Source organism: Aythya marila (assembly GCF_965140915.1).
Source record: "Aythya marila genome assembly, chromosome: 6".
NCBI lineage: Eukaryota > Metazoa > Chordata > Aves > Anseriformes > Anatidae > Aythya > Aythya marila.
In genome coordinates this window covers 20470836-20487645 of record NC_139047.1, presented here as the reverse complement: position 1 = coordinate 20487645, position 16810 = coordinate 20470836, and the positions used below count along the sequence as shown (strand labels likewise).

Below are 16810 nucleotides of genomic sequence, written 5' to 3'. Positions count from 1 at the left end.
TTCTGCATTACTGACAAAATGTCATTCACAACTTGTTGCTGATCCCTTAAAGAGCCACAGGTGTGTTACATACACAAGAGACCACAATCCCATGTAATCAAAACAAAGTCACACACCTGCTTTTTGGAAAAAGGTGAAACAAGCACTAACTTCTACACATATGACTGTACTGCCTACACATATGATATTGAAAGACTAAACCCTCCAAATTAGAAATGAGATTTTTCTCCACGGAAGTCTGACAGACAGGTTGATAACAGACAGCATGAGTAGAGAATTAATACTGTGTAGAAGACTTGCATAGTCTTTAAAAGCCTTTACTGAATATTTTTTAATATAAAATCTTATTTTTAAATACTACAATTTCATTAAAAATTAAAGTTTGAGAACAATGTATACAATTACTTTAATCTTGAAAAACTGAAGTGTATTTACAGTATACATAAAAATAAAAGCATACTTTAAAATTTGGAACGAGCAGTTTACTTAAACCAAGATCCAGCATCTCAACAATAAGCAAAGACAAAAAAAACAACAAAAAACCTGCACTAGGTTAGGACAGGCTGTTGTTTTGAGTGCTATTTCAAATGGACAAAAGAATACAGAGTTAGTCTTTAAAACTGTAACTGCTGGAACTCAAAAGAATAGGAGTGCACTATCTCCTATATACCGTTTCTCTGAAACCCTTGTATTCACAGAAGTTTTATCTTATATTTACTACTTTACTTTGAAACACACAGCAGTATAGATTACTTGCAGTACAGATTACAGTGTGGAGTGCATATTCGCTTTTGAGAAATAGATGGGAAATGGACACTAGTGACTTCCTTCCTGGAGATACAAGTTGTGGAGTTGTTATCCAAAATACACTTCAGCAGTATTTTATAGAGATGGCCCTTACCTTTGTTATTTATATATAAAGGGCCTTGTGGCCCTTACCTTTGTTATTTTTTTTTATTTTCAGATGATGCTTTATATACCACACACATAAGCAGTATTCTCTGCTGAGTAACTACAGTTCTTTTCAGGGCTGCAGATTTTTCTTGGAAATAAACCAGATTTCTAATGCAATATAACTGTATTCCATATTCACAGAAATTGAATTCCATAGTCACAGTACATTTGTGCTGATATGGTCACTGTCATTGCAATAGTTTCCAAAGTGAGATCAAACAAGTTGATGAGCTTCAAAATTTATTTATTTTTTAAAGTCATGTTCTTAACGATGCACGGGCCTTGTCAAGTATTTCCTTTCTGATCTTCGGATAGTTTGGATGTGCTTCGAGCACCTGTCAGAAGACCGAAAAACATAACAGTTGTCTGAAAGGAAAGAATACTTGGATGGCTATCCCCCTCATCACTGAGCTTACACATTCTAAAACTGTCAATAATGTGAGAAGTTTCATGTAAGAACGTATAAATATTTGTAGCTAGAGACTACCACATGCAGAGGTCAAGAACAACTTTACTGAAGACACATTGCTTCCCTTTCACAGTATCCCGTGACCTTAGTGGGAAAAATGCAAGTGTCAAGGGCTAAAGACTCTAGGTGGTTTGGAATGCATGCATTAAGAACAGCAGCCCCCAGAGATATTTCCAAGGTTGCAAGAATTTTCTCCACAGAGATAAACCGATTTTATTTTCACTCCCTCAGGCTCTTTCTTATTACACCCTATCCACTTTTTCTTGCCCTCCAATTCCCTCCTCTCCCTTATCCTTCCATTTAGTTTATGATTTCTAGTTCTCATTTCTCCTCCAAACAGAAAATATAATTTCGTTATTAATACTAGTAATTATATCAATGTTCACTCTGGCTCTAAAATTACAGCCCTTTATTATTTTGCATCTAGTGTATGTGTTTGAACCATACAAAGGAATTTACTTTCTAACAATGTCTTCCAATATTAATATTTTATTATTACCTTCAGCTACAATTCTGTATGAACTTACAAGTGTCAACCACAGAACCAAAAGAAGCCACTGCCACTTAAATATGCCTTCACATATGATAGCCAACCACATCTCTTATTTACCTTATGGCCAGGGAGCTCTGGATTAAGTATCCTTTACATAACCAATCTGCTTTAAGTGTGTCTTTCTGATGATATTACACTATTTTAGAAATATTAAAAAAGGACCATTATGTAAAACAAATTTACTACAGCAGAGAGAGAATTAAACACAAATTCTACCTTATGACAAATAGTGATTGCATCAACATATCTCTTCCCTTTCAGGTAATTGAAAGCCAGCTTGTAGCCTGTAAGTGTACAGAGAAAGGTGACAATTTCAATTTCCATATTAAATTAGTAAAATATCACATTAAAGCTTTTTTTAGATCACCATACGTTTCTATAGTTAGCTTATTTGTTTTCAAATATTCTCTCATCTAAGACCGTAAATATCAAGATTTCTACTGGAAGTCACTTTAAATAGTAGAGGAATTTCCTTTACACATTGATAAATGAATGGCTCAGTTGGAATCAAGAGGAGACATTTTGGAGATCATGTTTTTTCTACAGAGTATAAATAACGGCTGTCTTCCTTCAACTAATGTGGTACCCCACAGGGTTTCCCAGTGTGACCTGCCATGTTCTTTGTTAAGAAAATAAAGAATTCCATTATTAAAGGGCAAAAAGTCACAATACCAAAAACAAACTAGGAAATTAAAATGCTATTCTGTTCCACTGTCAGCAGACAACAGATAAAATTCAGTCACAAGGAATAGTTAAGTCCCATAGCAACACATCAGGCTGATATTTTCCAGGTAAAAGGTATTTTCCCAAAGATAGAAAAACAAAATGAGATTTTTAAATGTGTAAGTTTTACGAAGGGCTTCCTATATTAAGTAGTCTACAAGTGTAACAGTCTAGCTTAACTTCAATTAACCACCCCAACTAGAAGTTGAGTACAATCTCAAGTTTTCAGCTTATGATGAATTTTAAGTGTTTAAAGCCATTTAAATAGTTTTTGAAATCTTAATTCATATATATATATATATATATATATATATATAACCTGTAAAAAAAATAGTAGTAAACAAGTCAATGATTTACCACCCTCAGATAATAGGACAGGTATAAAGGTTGTCTACTACAGCTAGTACATACTGCATTACTATAAAAATATTCAAAATGAATACTGTACATACAGACAGCATATAATTGCCAGCTATAAGTTTCCTAAGAGTTCATGACCAAACCTCATATGGAAATCAGTAAGATGAGATTTCTTAGTTATCATAGAACTTCCATCTCTTGCCATAGGGGCTCTCCTAAATACTTAAGTAGACCATTAAATAGCTGCAGTAATAGCTGGAGTTTTTATGTGAGGGAAACCAGTAATTATTTCTACAGACGGAAAAATACAGTCTTCCAGGTAACAGTAGTGTTTTCATTCTTACTGTATTGCCTGAAATGATACATATACATTACGTAAACATGCCTATTGTTGGATTTGTTTGGTTTCCATATCTCCAGGCCATCTCATAATTCATTGCTGCATCTTTATAGGCTTGCTCCTTTTCCATTATGTATCCCATGTATTCATAAGCCTTGCAACAGGACTGCAAAATATAAATATTCATTCAAGATTTTATTTAGGTTACACCTTTAAGCAATTACACCTTAATTGCTTAAATACTTCAAATCAGTACAACTTGAAAGATTAAGTAATACTTGCACTACCTTGGATGACAAGTCAGTCCTGATTTAAAATATCTGCAATACAGATCAGTTACATGGAATTTTGCAGAATGACATCCTAAATTAATCTGAGACAAGTATAGATATCAGAGGACAATGCAACTACTCCTTCAAACATATTTAGTGCCTCCAGGAACTCTGTAGCTACATTTCAGTTACTAAGTAAAAGTACTAAGCACAAGAAAACATAAGCAAAGCTATTTTTACACATACATCAATTTAATTGCTTTTTTTTTAATATGAAATTTCAACTAGTTCATACAGGAATATTGTGTTTAATGTATAAAGCAGAAAAAAGTTATGAAATTAAACAACTACTACAGGACTGTATTGTTAAGAGCTTATATTGTCATGTTGCCCACAGCTCAAATATTTCAAGAGAAAAAATAAGGCTTTTATGAAGATAGATACCTCATTTACTAAAGCAGACCAAAGGAATATTGATATATAGAGTGTATTCTTTGTTTAACTTCACTCTTTTTTAGTTAGGCTTCCAAAGCAATGACAAGATTTCACATCAGAGCATTCTGGAACAAACAGCATAGCCATGCCTGGAGCTTTTTTTTCTAAAGAAAATCTGCACAGTATAGACAGTATCCCAAGCTTTTAGTATAATATCTACAAGAAACTAGACTACTGGATGGGCCACAGGGGAAGGAAAATGAAACAGATGGAACAGCTTGATGAGGAAAAAGGCAAAAATGAGGAAAATACCACAAGAGGTAAGATCTATTCCTGTGCCATGCCTGTTCCAAGTTTCAAATGGAAACTAACCAGTTATGTGAATTAAAATATTACTAATGTGCAGTCACTTACCCTGTTATGACGAAGACATCGTTTTAATAATTCACCTGCCATATCATATTTTGAAGACTGAATATATATATCTGCAAGCAGAAGCCAACTCTTTTCGAACTCCTCTGCATCAATGGGATTCCAGTTCATTTTTGCAATCCGTTTCAACTGATTTCTGGCTCGTGGAGTCTGTTTCAAGATCATGTAGGCTGTGGCCATTCCCAAAAGTGCTGGTATATGATCTTTCTGCAGAAAAAGGCATAGTGACCATTTAAACGATTTTTTGATTTTGCTTTCAAGAAAAGAAAAACCTAAGTGTTTATACCTTTCTGATACAGATTGCAGGAACTAAAGATAGAACATCCAATCTTACAAATATGTTTTCCATTTAGTGCAATGGTTATTCTTATAATACTGATCACAATAATAAGTACTAGGTTAAATATTTAAGAGGCTGAATGTAAGTCTGGCTGCGGTCATGACAACCTTCTCCAGGCTCAGGAAGTATTGAAAGCATTCACATATACTTCATCTCAACAAGAAACATCCTGATACAACTAACTTTTGATATACAAAATAAATACGTCTGATGAAACTGAATTCACTTGAAGTTGCAATACAAGTGTTTTCTACTTCTAGAGATCTGTGAATGTCAGTAACAGGGACACAGATTCTTATTTCTAGGTGTACAGCTCCTAGACTTGCAAGTCTAAACTACCTGTATCAGAAAGCTACTCAATAAACAGGGTTCTTAAAAGCCACCATTCTGTGCAAGAGCCTCTCAAGCAAAAAAAAAAAAAAAAGAATCATGATTCTTAAAATCTTGCCCTTCCTAGAATGGGTTTCATATCCTGAACACAAGATTCCATTAGCAGCTAGCTTACAAGTTTCTCTCCCCCTCTTCGCATTCTTGGCTCGCTACTGGGTGCCCTTGGTATTCTGCCTCTACATGTCTTTGTGGGGTTGTGCTGTAAATAGGCTTGCCACAGTGAGCTAAAAAAAAAAAAAAAAATGCACACCCTCCCCCCCAACCCTCCTCCATATAATCATCAGCTCATCCCTACACACCACAACAGTCACACCTAGAATGGATCAATAACCATTAGTGCTTAACCTTCTAGCATGTTACAGTCTCTCAAAATGGAATCCGGTAATCACTTTTTTCCCTGTAATAGCCAAGGCAAGAGCACTTCCCTAGAAGTTTCTCAAGATGGAACTGGCTCAGTTCTCTTACTCTGAATGGATTAAAACCTATTTTATGTAAATCTGGGGAGAAGACAATCAACTGGAGCATTCCTCATGCCTGAACTGTGCCACTATGTGAGAAACACTGCATATTCACTGAACATGAGATCAACTCTGAGCAGAAATGGGAAGCCAGTAACGGAGGCAGAATGACACATTCTCCAAACTGCCTTACACAGGAAAGGACCATCATACTCAGCTCAGCCAGTGGGCGGAACACTGTAGTAGTATACAGTAAATGACTAGTAGCAACTTAGATATTTCTTGGCATTTTGATAGACTAAATGTGTCTGTACATGTTTGAATAAAAAAACATTGAAAGGTGACTATTCTTTATTAATCCTAAAGTTAAGGAATACAAGTAGCTATAAAATAATGAAGAATCATATCATAAGAATGCATTTTATGCACATGCATTATCTTGCCCTAGAATCTAAATTCTGCTAAGTTGCCACGAAGTGCTTGAAGACACTTTATTGAATTGTTTTTGCTTAAAGAATGAAGGTACCATATATACTTATATCATCAGACAAGCTGCTGGCTAAGACTGGTATCATGCTTTTGGCTATGACAGAGTTAATTTTCTTTATAGATGCTTGTAGATGATTTGGATTTTTGATGAATAGTGATGACTAACAGATGCTTTAACTGTTGCAGAGCAGTTGCTGCAAAAAGCAGTTATACATGATGGGTCCTGCTTTCCTGGAAATAGATGAACACCTGCCTGCTGACAAAGTAGCAAACAAATTTTCTTTTTCTTTGCATGCACAGCTTTTGCTTTACCTAGTAAACCGTCTTTATTTTGACCCATGAGTTCCCACACTTCTACCTTCCTAATTCACTCTCCCATCCCACTGTGGGGGGAATGAGGAAGTGGCTGTGTGGTGCTAAGCTGCCTGCCATGCTTAAACTACACCAACTGGAAATTAAAAAAATAAAACAAGAACTCAAACCAAGAAGCCTATTCACATTAGCAACTAGCGTTATTAGCATATAATTGAGCTGTAAGTTTGCAATCCAGTGCAGAAATTCTTAGATGTTATTTCAGCATATTGTTTTCCTTTAAAATACTCTTTCATGGGAAAGAAATCTTAAAATAGTAGCACTAAGACATCACTTTCTGAATGTGAACTATGTGACTAACTGTAAGTGTAAGGGAGATAAATGAGGAAACAAGAGAGGTTACTAACCTCAGCCACTACTATTTCAGTAAAAGTGTTCCGTGCTCGTTCAACATTTGATTTTTGTTTGGTTGCCATGAGACAGTAATTTTCCATGATTCGCAGCTGAATGTGACCCTGACTGGTCTGAGGCTTCAGTTCCTTCAGAAGATTTTCTGCTGTTCTTACAGCCAACTGCACAGACTCCTGCTTCTCTGTTGAATTGCTATTATCAGAAAAAGCATTTGTAAAAATAAACCTTTACCTTCATATCTAAAACTACATTTTGTACACCAAATACATTGAGTTACTACAGATTCCACGCTAAAGTAATGCCTTTGTTACAGAAGCATTCTACACTGATTCTCTTCTGTAACAATGGCTGTTTCAACCTGTCTACAACTTGTCTTTTAATTCTACAAGCAGCTAAGGTTCCAAATAAAATCCTTTATATTCTGTCTGAAAGTGATTTATTTCACAGTTCTGAGTAGTCTCATACAATCTAATAGGTATTCAAAACACTAGATGGGCTCAGAAATTCTAGCAATTTAGATGATTAAGACACATAATTAAGAGGCAGGGAGGATGGGTTGACAGAAGAATCCAAGCAACATATACTTCATTCACTTACCTTATGTCGCCATCTAGATTTTCAAAGACTTCACCACCTATAGTTTCATTGTCTGGGTTCAAACAAATTTCAATCATGTTATAGACAGCATTCTGTCCCCAGTCATTGTCCTTTCGAGCTTTATTAAAATGCCGGAGTGCATCATTTGGTTCACCTGTGTACCTAGACAAAGAATTACAATACTGTAATCTAGGCAAGTAAAATTTGCTGCCCCAAGTCCCACCCAAAACCCAAGAATTTAGAAGACAGATCACGTACATGCATTGATAATACAAGTTTCAAAAAGCAAGCATACTATTGAGAGAAGCTTGTTTTTGAAAACTACTGTTTTGTATGAGGAATTCTAAAATTTGAAAAGTAGCAGTATTATATCATTGATCCAGCAAGAACATCACTTTAAATGAGCAGGAAATATGAAAGATGTATGCAAGATAAAATAGCATTGCTTTCAAGAGAAGTTAATTGGAAAGTATTTCAGAAGAGACAAGGAAGCCTTTCCTATAATCCCACTAACTAAAGAAATTAAGTGAAGTACTGCTATGGTATTTATCACAATATAATTAGCACCTCTGACAGGTAACAAGCACCTCTGAATGATAACAGATGACAAGAAAGTTAAATATGTAGCAATACACTAAATTGTCCTTATTTTAATTATAAACATAAGTACCAAAGATACAGTCCCTTGCAGTAGTGAAAACCTGGTTCAAGCTTTGTTCTGGAAGAATGCTTTTCAGCCATTAAAAGAAATCTTGGGACTTCTTCTAGCTTCCCAGCTCTTCTTAACAGATCAATTAATCGTGAGAGGGTTGCATAGTTATCTAAATATAAAAATGAGTCGGGACATCATTTTAACTATTTGTTGTATGAATAGATTTACAAGTGAAGAGCCTGCCTTATTCTCCACACAAAAAAGTGATAGTGCAATATATAAGGCATATTACATAACCATGGATACAAGAAAAAGGTATCAAGTGATACTTGCAACACTTCTAGAAAAACTGCATAAAGAGTGTAATTGTACTTTCAAGAGCACAAACATTTGCTTCTTTCAAAGTCCACTACAGAGCTTTATATTCATTATATTAATACATTTTAATAGCTCTATCTCTGGTCATAATTTGCAAATTACTGGAAATGAGAAAATTTCTACTAACCTAGAAATAAAATCCTAGGCTTTAATTTTTAAAATATCAATTGCACGAAGTACTTTACAGTTCCAGATAAATAACTAGTTGTATTTAGCTGGAGGTAAACGATTGCACTGCAGCAATGTAAATTGCTGAACACAGTGGTAGTTTTTGTTTTTACTATCCATTATATTTTAAATAGCATATTTCTTTTTAAACATATAAGTATTTTTTTCAGATTTGTGCCTCTATCTCATTTGAACTATATGTCAAATAATTAAAAATATCACTACTGAATATTCACCTGGCTTGCGTTCTAGGAGCTGCTGGAAATGAAAGACAGCTTGCTCATAGTCTTGCTTCCTGAACATGAGGTCAGCCATCATCTACGGTATTGACAATTTTAGAGAAAACAAAACAGATTGTGCTTTATAATGGGACCTGAAACTATGAAGTGCTGCAGGAATTTCACAAGTACAGCGCCAGTTCCCATTCCCATCCATCAATCTCTGGAGAATAAACACCTTGCACAGACAAGACAATGAGCAGGTATGGACTCATGTCTCAACGTTTCACTTGTAGAAAGTACAAAAAAAGCATTTCAACATACAAAAACCATTTCAACATACCTCTCAAAAATGTTTTGTTTTCACTCACATACTTCCATTCTTATTTTTATTTCCCAGAAATTTGTATTAAGCACATACAAAAGCCAATAACTTACAAGTTAGGGGAAAAGAAAGCTCATAGCACGTTTCAGCAGAGAAAGTAAGAGGTTCATTTCAGTTTTTCTGCTGAGCAGTAGCTAATAAAGAGTACATTGAACAAAACATATTCAGAGTGCTATTATCCGCATTCTTCCACCATACTAGAATAAATTCCAGATGTTACCTGATGTGAGAGAATAAGTTATTCCATTTAAAAATCATTTTGCTCCTTACGTGTTAAAGTGAAAGCTGCTCAGTCTATTAAGCTGTCTTATAAACCAAAAATATACAGACCATGTATAGAGAATCCGTTGCAGTGATTAAAGAACTGTTAGATAGGAACACTATTAACCAGGATTCAAAAAAAAGGACACAAGAACACCTTAAGTTCACAGTTCTTACCTTCTGGCAGTTTTTTTTAGATGCTTGCTTTAATATTAATGTGCTGGAAATTCAACTTCCTCCCTTCTATAATTTAATAGATCATGAATTAAGCCACATCTTATAATCAATCTTATAATTACCACTTCTCCACTGGTATTATTAAGCATGCGTTTTGCATTGAGATAAAGTGGTAAGATTGATAGAAACTTAATTTTGAATCAGTATTCAGCACAGACAGAAAAACATTTTGTTGTAATAGATTTTTTGATGTTTCTGAAATTTGATGCTGTAAGCATTTTATGAATCCATCGTATTGTAAACACACAGACCTCAAAAAGCTTCGATACATAATTAGTATAATGGTACATTACCATCGTTGCTGCTTCATTATCTCGGTCATTCTTCAGCAACAAGGAACACTGATGTTGACAGGCATCAGCATCATCTTGTGCAAGATACAAACGTGCAAGTTCCAACATTGCCTGTATATTAAAAACATATAACCACATGTAATTCGAAGATTAAAGAAAGCTGAGTATTAAACCTCAGAGAGATTTCAGAGCCTGAGGTACTATTCACTTCCAAAGGCAGAGCCTTTCTCTGTTGTTTCCTGTTGACTCTTGGTCAAATAATTAAATTAACTTCATTTCCCTCACTTACAGAACAGAAAACTTTTCTTCAGACGCATATTCCAGAGGTATATTGAAGACAGTTTTTCAGATAGTATTACTCCAGAGACTAAAATATTTCAGTAAGAATAATTCTCTTAAAAGTGTGTATACAAGTAGCTATAATACCATTGACAGAAGCAAATCTCATTAACATTCACTGATTAGTTCTGGAATATAAACGAATTCTAGCAGAAACAGTTTTCTTAATTGCATTTACATTATTACTCTGTAAAGTGTTACAGATTCTCACATACACCTTCTTGTGCATGACAGACTCACCATATAGACTAATATAGGCCACTACCTGATTCAGGGTTTTATGTAAATAGACAGACATTGGCAATATATACAACTGTCTTATCCTATGTGATTAAGACGGGAGAAAGTTCAAAGCAGAGAACACAAATATGTAGACAGAGCTTTGAGGGTTTCATTATAAAGCAAAAACAAGTGCAAATATATTTCTGCACTGTGGTTAATATGAAAATGCATAGCTAGATATGAAAACAATGCAAAACTGTCAGAGGGAGAACTGACCTTTTTATCAGTTTCACAGTGAACAAGTGCTTCTTTGTAGAATTTAATTGCTTTTTCATAGTTCCGCTGGGCTGTACAATGCTTTGCAATCTCAGTACAAATTTCAGCTGCTAACTGTTTCTGTGCAGGAACCACATCTGGCTGTTCTATCTGAGCCCTTTTAAGTATTCTGGCTTGCAATTCCCTTGCCTGGTGTGGGGAAACGAATAAGAAGTGACCACGCAACGTTTTTCAAAGGAATCTATAGTATAAGCTATTTTAAAATAATGTAGTTACATTTAAAAACATGCACACAACTCCCTCAAATGTCTGTCTTGCCTCCCCAAAATTCATATAAAAACATGCTGCAAAGCAACCTAGTGGTAAGATTAAGTGGTTTACATCGGTGTACAGTTGAGTATTTTAGAAGAAATATGTTGGGATTTCATCTTGTTGGAAATGTTAAACACTAAGGCAGTAATTTTAAGTTAATTGAATACTACATCTGAGGAATATTTATATTAAATACACTGATATGATTTAAGATGAAACATTTTTATTGGTCTAAGCTTTTCCCATGGCTGTGCATTGCATTATTTATAATTAACTTCTTCCCAATTTAAATTATGTTCCAATTTATAATTGCTAATGAAGCTGTAACCACAAAAATGATGTAGGCCACCATTGAACAAAAATGCATTAAGCATAAAAGCAATATTTTTGCACACAAGCATTGTAGCTTTGCTTAGAACAACTTATCTATCTCCATGTTATCCCGTTATCTTTTGTCTCCAAACTGCCTTGCAACATGGGAAGAATTCAATCCATGTGTTACATGTCTTTTTCTAAAATCAAGCTTCTCATAAGGCATACAAAACTTCAAAAGCCCAAACTTAGACTATGTAATTAACTAATTTATTAAGTACAGAAACCTAAACAAAAATGCAAACTTCATATTTTATTTTCTGAGCATTTAATTCTTAATCATTTAGAATGATTAAGAAAACTGTAGCAGAAACAAGGAAGCAGCTTTGTCAATAGCAGATGTCACAGAACAAGAGGACAGAGAAGGAAATAGCTTTGCCCAATGGTGATTATACCTGATCAATTTTCTTTGATTTCAACCTTAGGTCGCTCCAGTTACCACACAAGAGACTCCCTCTTTCTGCTCAAGTTTTATAACTATCTTAATATTTAAAATCTTGATTTTAAGTCTCAGAAGAGCCGCTTTGCTCATTTAGAAATTGATAAACTGGAGAGAAGTTAGCTGTACTGCACTGCTTCTTCCCCCTACCATTTTTCCCAACCAGGAAGGGGATCTAAACATAGTAGAAATCACAAGGAATTCCTAACTTCACTCTCAAAATGCAAGGGAAGAAAGCCGTTTAAGAACAGGCAATAATAAGACTGAGCAGTTGTATTCTGATGGTTTCAGCAGAACTAAGTGTTTTTGTCTAAATAAATGTGGCAGGAAGGGGTAAAATGTGTACAAAGAATATTTTTGAGGGCAATGACAAAAACAGCAGCTAGAAGTGCCATACAGTAAAGAACCCCCAAATAACTAAGCAAAAGAGCAAGAGTTAGATGTTTACTGAAGAATGGGAAAAGACAGGTTTGAGAAAGCAAGAGTGCACTGTACGGAAGAAAGGGTTTAAGAACAGATTAAATAGCAATACCAGTATGATTTTACTGCTTATGTAAAATTATCTAATAAGTCTAGATAATTCACTTTTCTTGCTTTTCAAAAGACACTACTAAGGCTTCCTGTTTCTTTCTTTACAAGGAAGTGATACGTAGCCATTGGAAGTTATCCTAGGTTGTTCCATGAACAGCCATGAAGGTTGTTCAGTGCTGAGCTACAGGTAGGTAACTTATCTGCCCCCCCAGCTTTAGCAGAGTGTGTGAAAACAAACCATCTATGTTCCACACACAAATGAATACATAGTATGAATGCAGGCATCCAGTTGTACCGAGAAGACTGATCCAAAATTCAGACGACACTGCTCACAAAAACCATACACTAACAAGTTTTGCTGTTTCATACCAGTCACTGGTGGTTTATCACTACCATGTATCCATTTTTCTCATTCACAAAAATATGGTTAGAAACCAGGGTAAAAGTGAAACAAAGGATAAAAATTAAGATATTGCAAGCTTTCATAGGGTTTTCTCCCTTTACCTGTTGTAATGAAGCTATTGTTTCATCAGTCTTCTCCATTTTGCTGTAAATTTTTGCCAGAAGAAGCTGGTAACGTCCATCTTCCATCATAGAAGACAATTCATTAACTGTAAGAATTGTATTAAACAAGCATTCTTTCAAGAACTGATTCTATGAAAGTCAGTTCTCTACATATTCCAGGCAAGAGCTTAAGTCAAAGCTTCACAGCTTGACTTTTAGGTATTTATGATTGTGATTTGACTCTGTGTGCTGAGTTAGGAGGCAATAGAAGGAATAAACAAAGCCCATTCTGTTTGTAGATTGTAAGGCCAAGATGTTTAAAGATGTAAAAAGAATACAAGACACATGGCAGTTTAGTCTATTTGCATTTTCAGAAATACAAGAGTAGCTTTTAAGTGGACAACAAATACAACCATTCTTTGTGTTTCTTATATAAAACATTCTCAAAGGCAGTAAAAAATATCTAAACTGATTCTGTAACACTGTACAAAAAAGCATAGGATTGTTTCATGAAATTTCTAGTCCACCCTCAAACTACCTTTCTTTTGCTAGGCTAAGAGAGATAGACATGAACACAACCAGTTATTTTAACTAAATATTTTGATATCTACTCAAAGAGAAAGCTTTCACATAATGATTAAAAATACACACACATAAGGTAGCATTAGAATAAGACTAGCTCTCCCCAGTTTGAATTTATTTTAACCTATTGATAAAGCAGCACCTTGGGCACAGTTCCATGTTAAAACATAAAAGCCAACAAAACCCATGTGGATTTATTGTTATTGCCTTTTATGTAAAAAAAAAAGTGTATTGCTCTATTAGCAAACTGTCTAAGTCTGTCACAATTACAGGACTAAGTCAGGGACTAGAACGTAGCCAACTATGTAGGATCATTCCCTCCCTAACACTTCCTATATTTTAGATTTCATTTGTAAAAGAAAAATATTTTAGCATTTCTAATCAAAGATATTAAACTATTCAGTAAGTTGCATTAACTTATCACCCAACGATATACACATTCTCCAGAGGAAAAAGCAGTATATCAAAAGACATACAAAAACTATGTCAGCTTATGTACTTTTTGCTTTGTTGTAAGATGGAAGAGAAGATTAAGGTAAATGGAGCAAACTGTTTAATACTCAATCTTTTCACACTAAACGATTAAACTGTTTTGAGCATGATTAAGTTAATTAGGTCCTCAAATGCTTAAGTTAGGAATAAAACATTAAACTTTTTTTTTTTTTTAGTAAAGAACATCCTGCACATTCTGAAAGATTAGTAAAATGAAAAGTTACTGGCATAAGAAAAACTTATGGATGGATAATACTAATTCTGTTTTTCTATCCAGGTAGCCAAAAAAAGTTAGCTATTATAATTAAGCCACCGCAAGAGAGATTCCATCAAGAAGTACTCAACAGTTCACACTAAATGTCTTCATAGCCTTTGAGCAAAAGAAGAGACGTGAGTTAACTTTGGGAGTGAGTACACGTTCCTGACACAAAAGGGGATACTAAGAGACATCTGCAAGCAGTTTTGTCTCTCTGCCCTGAAGGACACCATTTTCCACTTAAACAACCATCCCCTAAGAACAGGAATGCCTCATCTATACTTGATCAATTCATATCAGAACTTCTGTTAGCAAAGAAAAGTAACAATCTTGCCTGTATAGAACTCTGCTGTTGTAATTACTGGACCTCTTTATCCATCACAGACATTCAAAGTTTAAAAGAAACTTAGCAAGAATATCTTTAAATAAATGTGAAGCTTATTTTAGGGTGTATTTTTCATGTATCATTTAAATGATACATGTAAAGTATCCATCATGTAAAATACCCTGCGCTTTACAGTTCCAAGGAATGCTGATCTAGAACTTGTTTATTCCCTGCAGACAAACACGAACCACAAATAATAGCAGGAATCTTATGTTTTGCTGTAAATCAAGGATATTCATACCAGGCTCATGATCTAAAGCTTGCTGAAGTACCATTTCTGCCTTTTCATACTGCTTCAGCTTCATTAAAAGCTCAGCCAAATCATAGCAAAGGAAGTTCTGTTGACCATTTCTCAAGGCAGCCTCATAGTAACTGATTGCCTGAAAGGAACAAACAGAAGTCTGAGAATTATTTAAAGACAACTCTTAAAACAAAAACCTTACGAAGATTTTTTAATCACATACTAAAGCTTAGAGCTTTCTCTACTTTCTTTACTCCTTGACAAACCAAGTCATTTGCTAATAAGGACTGCATTAAAGTGATATCGTTTGGTTGTAGGTTTGGACTTTCAAAAATTAAGTAAAATAACCAGAGCCCACATTTTGCTAAATATGCATTACAACGTTAGCACATACTATCTTCATCTGGTTCCCTGCCAATTAAATTACATTTTCATTAACTGCTAAAGTTATAATCCCAGTTAGACTGGAGTTAAGAGTTATTGAGTTTTACTGTATACAAAGGATAAAAATTTTTTCCAAGTCTACCTGAAAAACAGGAAGGTAAGAAGTCACGGGAAATTTAAAACTACCAACTAATAACTTTAGAAAGAGGAGTATTCTATGTTTAAAAACAAAGACAGTAAAAATAAACAAATGTCAATGAAAAGAAATATTTATTCTAGAAAAGGAGTTATCTTCTTGATCAAATTATTATTCAGTATGTTTAAAAATAGTACTTCACAGTACAACCCACGTAGTCTTGAGTTAGGATTTCGCTTTAGTTAGACAAAAAAATCCAGGCTGAAATTGTGTTGAAAAGTTACACTTCCAGAACAAAATTGAAGTGTTTTATTATCTTTTATTGTTTTGAAATAAAAGATATTTAAAAATGCACAGGACATGTTATAGACATGTATATAAGGTTAAACATCCTAAAGATAATGTAGTCCAAGCTTTAAAGCAAAACAAAGAAATTGAAGTCTATAAAACACCCATCACAATACAGGTTTCTTTTCCCCTAAAACAACTCTAGGAATAGAATAAAATCATTTATAAATTATAAAATCATAGAATTATAAAATCATTTAGGTTGGAAAAAACTTTTAAGATCATCTAGTTCAATCTTTAATCACAGTACATTAGATTATTCCACACAGATCTGGAGTATCATAGCACAAGACAGGAGTTGAACTATACTGAACTGATAATAGTGACCTGAACAAATGCAAGTACCTTAACACTACAAACATAAAACATAACAAGTTTTCCCCCAAATGGATTCTAATCTTCCAACAGTGAGCCAAAGTTAGGCCAATGTGTAAGTATTTAACTATGGTTTTGAGTGCAGGCCCAAGTCCATACCAACTGCACATCACCAGAACTACAATTCATCAGGTTTATTTCCACCATCATCTGTTACTTTGGCCAGATACATATTACATTGCAAACTTACTTCCAGGGTAACAAGTCTGTTCACTGCTATAAAATTAAAGATTTCTTCTTCTTCTCAACTTGAAAAACAAAAGCTGGCAAAGCCCACATGTTAACAATAACAAACTCAATGCTTAATTTGTTTGATAGAATATTTACAGATTACCTTTGAATAGTTATGAGTTTTGGTTAGGGCTTTTCCAATTTTGCTTGCTAAAGCTGGATCTTTTGGATTTTTCTTCAAGGCCTGCTCATAGACTTCTATGGCTTCATCAGGCTTCAGTGAAAGATAAACACGGAAGTCAAGGACTCAGATGAGAA

The 16810-nt window shown here is 34.5% G+C and overlaps 1 protein-coding gene across 2 annotated transcripts in view; it reads right to left on the bottom strand.

Annotated features, from left to right (window-relative positions):
* Positions 1 to 402: 402 nt before the first annotated feature.
* The window catches only part of TTC21B (tetratricopeptide repeat domain 21B), a 34361-nt gene continuing 17953 nt past the window's right edge, over positions 403 to 16810 (bottom strand). Inside the window, exons 17-29 of one of the 2 annotated variants that reach the window (XM_082762957.1) lie at positions 16656 to 16766; positions 15079 to 15217; positions 13123 to 13229; positions 10965 to 11153; positions 10128 to 10238; positions 8970 to 9051; positions 8206 to 8356; positions 7536 to 7697; positions 6935 to 7130; positions 4521 to 4745; positions 3445 to 3565; positions 2193 to 2260; positions 403 to 1289 (exon numbers count right to left, since the gene is read on the bottom strand). In XM_082762957.1, coding sequence (XP_082619083.1) covers positions 1212 to 1289; positions 2193 to 2260; positions 3445 to 3565; positions 4521 to 4745; positions 6935 to 7130; positions 7536 to 7697; positions 8206 to 8356; positions 8970 to 9051; positions 10128 to 10238; positions 10965 to 11153; positions 13123 to 13229; positions 15079 to 15217; positions 16656 to 16766 — 1740 coding nt within the window. In that variant the 3' untranslated portion in view covers positions 403 to 1211. The remainder of the gene's footprint in view (positions 1290 to 2192; positions 2261 to 3444; positions 3566 to 4520; positions 4746 to 6934; positions 7131 to 7535; positions 7698 to 8205; positions 8357 to 8969; positions 9052 to 10127; positions 10239 to 10964; positions 11154 to 13122; positions 13230 to 15078; positions 15218 to 16655; positions 16767 to 16810) is intronic. The other variant, XM_082762958.1, reaches the window with a different exon arrangement.